Here is a 2484-nt window from a genome sequence, read left to right on the forward strand (position 1 = left end):
CTCCCGCTGCTCTCCTCAGCAGTGCCTTCGGTCCGTCTGCCTGTTCTGCTCCACGCTCTGTCTCTGGTGAATTCTCTCACCCTCCTGCGCCTCTGACCTGTATCCCAGTTCTTGTATAAATAAATAAAATCTTTTAAAAAATAAAATAAAATAATTGCATATGGTAACAGTTTATTCCAGCATGTAAGAATGATTCAACATAAAATATCTGTTTATATAAATCACTAATTTCAAGAACACCCTTTCCATTGTTTTGTAGAGGTCTTAGACAAATGACAGACAGGAAAAAGACAATTAGGAATATTGGGATAAATACATATTTGCAGATGTCGTGATGGCTCTCCTCAGAAACCCAAGCAAATCAAGAACCTTGCTCTAGTTTTGTTTCCAAATTTTTTAAATAATGGTAATTCTAAATTACAACTTATCAGTGGTAAAATGTGCTTTTCCAAATACCTTTTTCTTCACATTCCAAAAATTTTTTGGTAATTATCTTATTTTCCCAGTCTTGATTTCTGTGAGCCCCTAGCAGGTAAATCTTCTGGGTTTTAAAGTAAGAAACCAGAAAAAAGTTTCAGTCTACCTGTATAGGTCATATTAACAGGCATTTGTGCTGCCTTGACTGAAATGCAACACATCTGATGCAGAAACCCACGGTTTTCCAACAGTGTCATAATGAAGTCCCTTGGGGTCTTTAAATGAGAGCCTGAACAATTGCTATAACCAAATATGAAAATTAAATGAGGAGCTGAAACTGGATTCCAGTGGCAGCCCAATCTGCAATCTCTAGGACCCATGTTCCAACACTGCAGCAGAGTCCCTCAAATTGTCAAACCCAGCCCCACTGAAGGGGTGTCAGATACATAATGTCTTCAGCCTCACTGAGGCTGGCTCTTACTGTGGTTCCTTGGAGCCATACCTGAGTGTAAGTCAGTTTATGCAGGTGCCAGGCCTTCCCCTTTTGTATCTGGCTCCAGGATTGTAAATGGAGCAATCAGATTTGAGTTCTCCAGCTGTCATTCAATGCCGCCAACAGGACAGCTGATGAAGTTCTCTGCCATTAACAAAAACTCAGAGTCTAAATGAATTTGCAGTGGTGGGAGGCTGGGGAGAGTGCCACCGAGAGCAGCTCTGCCTTTCACTCTCCCAGCCCAATCTTTTATTTAAGATATGAACAAAGGAACAAGAAAATAGCATGCAATTATATTTTTGTTTATACAGATTAATAAGTTATTGTTGAAAACAAGTTTTCCTGGTTAGTAGGGAACATGCGCACAAGCCAGCATGTCATCAGAGAACAGGAGTCAATTCTGGGAAGAAGTTCTTTTTGCAGAACTAACATCCTTGAACTCCGTCTGCAAAGTAAACAGGTATTCTCCAAAAAACTCCAGCTCCCTTTTGGGCAGCAGGCTCCCAACATATCCCCCTTTTTGTTTTTATTTATTTATTTATTTTGGCAATTAATTCTTTTAATGACTTCTTTTTTTACAAATAGGCCTAAGAATCATGCAATGCTTCCAGCATTGGATGCAATCCTGGGCCATAAGTCTGCACATTCTTTTGCAACTGGTCCAGTGATGGCAGAACCTTTCATCTCGCCTTTATTGTTTACTATTACCCCAGCATTATCTTCAAAATAAAGAAATACACCGTCTTTTCTCCGATAGGATTTTTGTTGTTGTATTACCACTGCTGGATGTACCTTCTTTCTGAGCTCTGGTTTGCCTTTCTTGACTGTGGCAATCACCATGTTGCCCACACCAGCAGCAGGGAGTCTGTTCAGCTGTCCCTTTATCCCCTTCACAGAGATGATGTAGAGATTCTTGGTGCCTGTGTTGTCAGCACAGTTGATCATGGCTCCCACCGGAAGACCCAACGAAATGTGGAATTTTGCATTAGAGGACCCACCACGTCCTCGCTTCGACACCTTGAACACCGGAAAGGGGCCCCCCTTTTTGTTTTTAGAGAAGAGTATGCATATGCAGAGCCTGTATGAATCTTTTGGTGTTGTGTTTCAAGTGATGCATCAGCTCCTGTGTGAATGCCATAGAAGGAGTCTTGTCACGGATCCTGGAGTTCATCTGGAACCCAAGTGGCCACCAGCTCTTTCAGTATTAAGAATGTGATATTTGGACTAGGTACCAGTATGTCCTGGTAATACATTGTTGCAGATAACAGTCATTACAAGTAACATGATACATGGAATAGGATGTATTATAACTAACATGAATATTTTATGGCAACAAAACATAAGGATTAAGCATACAGGCAGAATCAAAAGCTTTCTTTTGGAAGGTGATATTCATAAGAGTTCAGGTTCCTTCTTCAGTATGATATAAACCTCCCTCACATTCAGGGGTTGTTGTACCAGACCCAACTTTTAGATGGAATTTTTCATAGGCCCTTGTCTCAGCCTTTACAGTTTTCCAAGTTCTCCTGGTTTCAGATTTTCTCAGTCCCACCAGAGAGAGCACAATGCTGAGC

The 2484-nt window shown here is 40.9% G+C and overlaps 1 protein-coding gene across 1 annotated transcript; it reads right to left on the minus strand.

The window, feature by feature from the left end:
* Positions 1 to 1457: 1457 nt before the first annotated feature.
* LOC311181508 (large ribosomal subunit protein uL14-like) lies at positions 1458 to 2163 on the minus strand (the record flags this gene model as incomplete). The annotated part of the gene is made up of 2 exons (XM_084249972.1): positions 1458 to 1927; positions 2143 to 2163. The coding sequence occupies 2 exons, from the start codon at positions 2161 to 2163 to the stop codon at positions 1505 to 1507; spliced, it is 444 nt and encodes a 147-aa protein (XP_084106098.1). The 3' UTR covers positions 1458 to 1504.
* Positions 2164 to 2484: the final 321 nt, after the last annotated feature.

This window comes from Talpa europaea, assembly GCF_964194135.1.
Source record: "Talpa europaea genome assembly, chromosome: 12".
Lineage (NCBI taxonomy): Eukaryota > Metazoa > Chordata > Mammalia > Eulipotyphla > Talpidae > Talpa > Talpa europaea.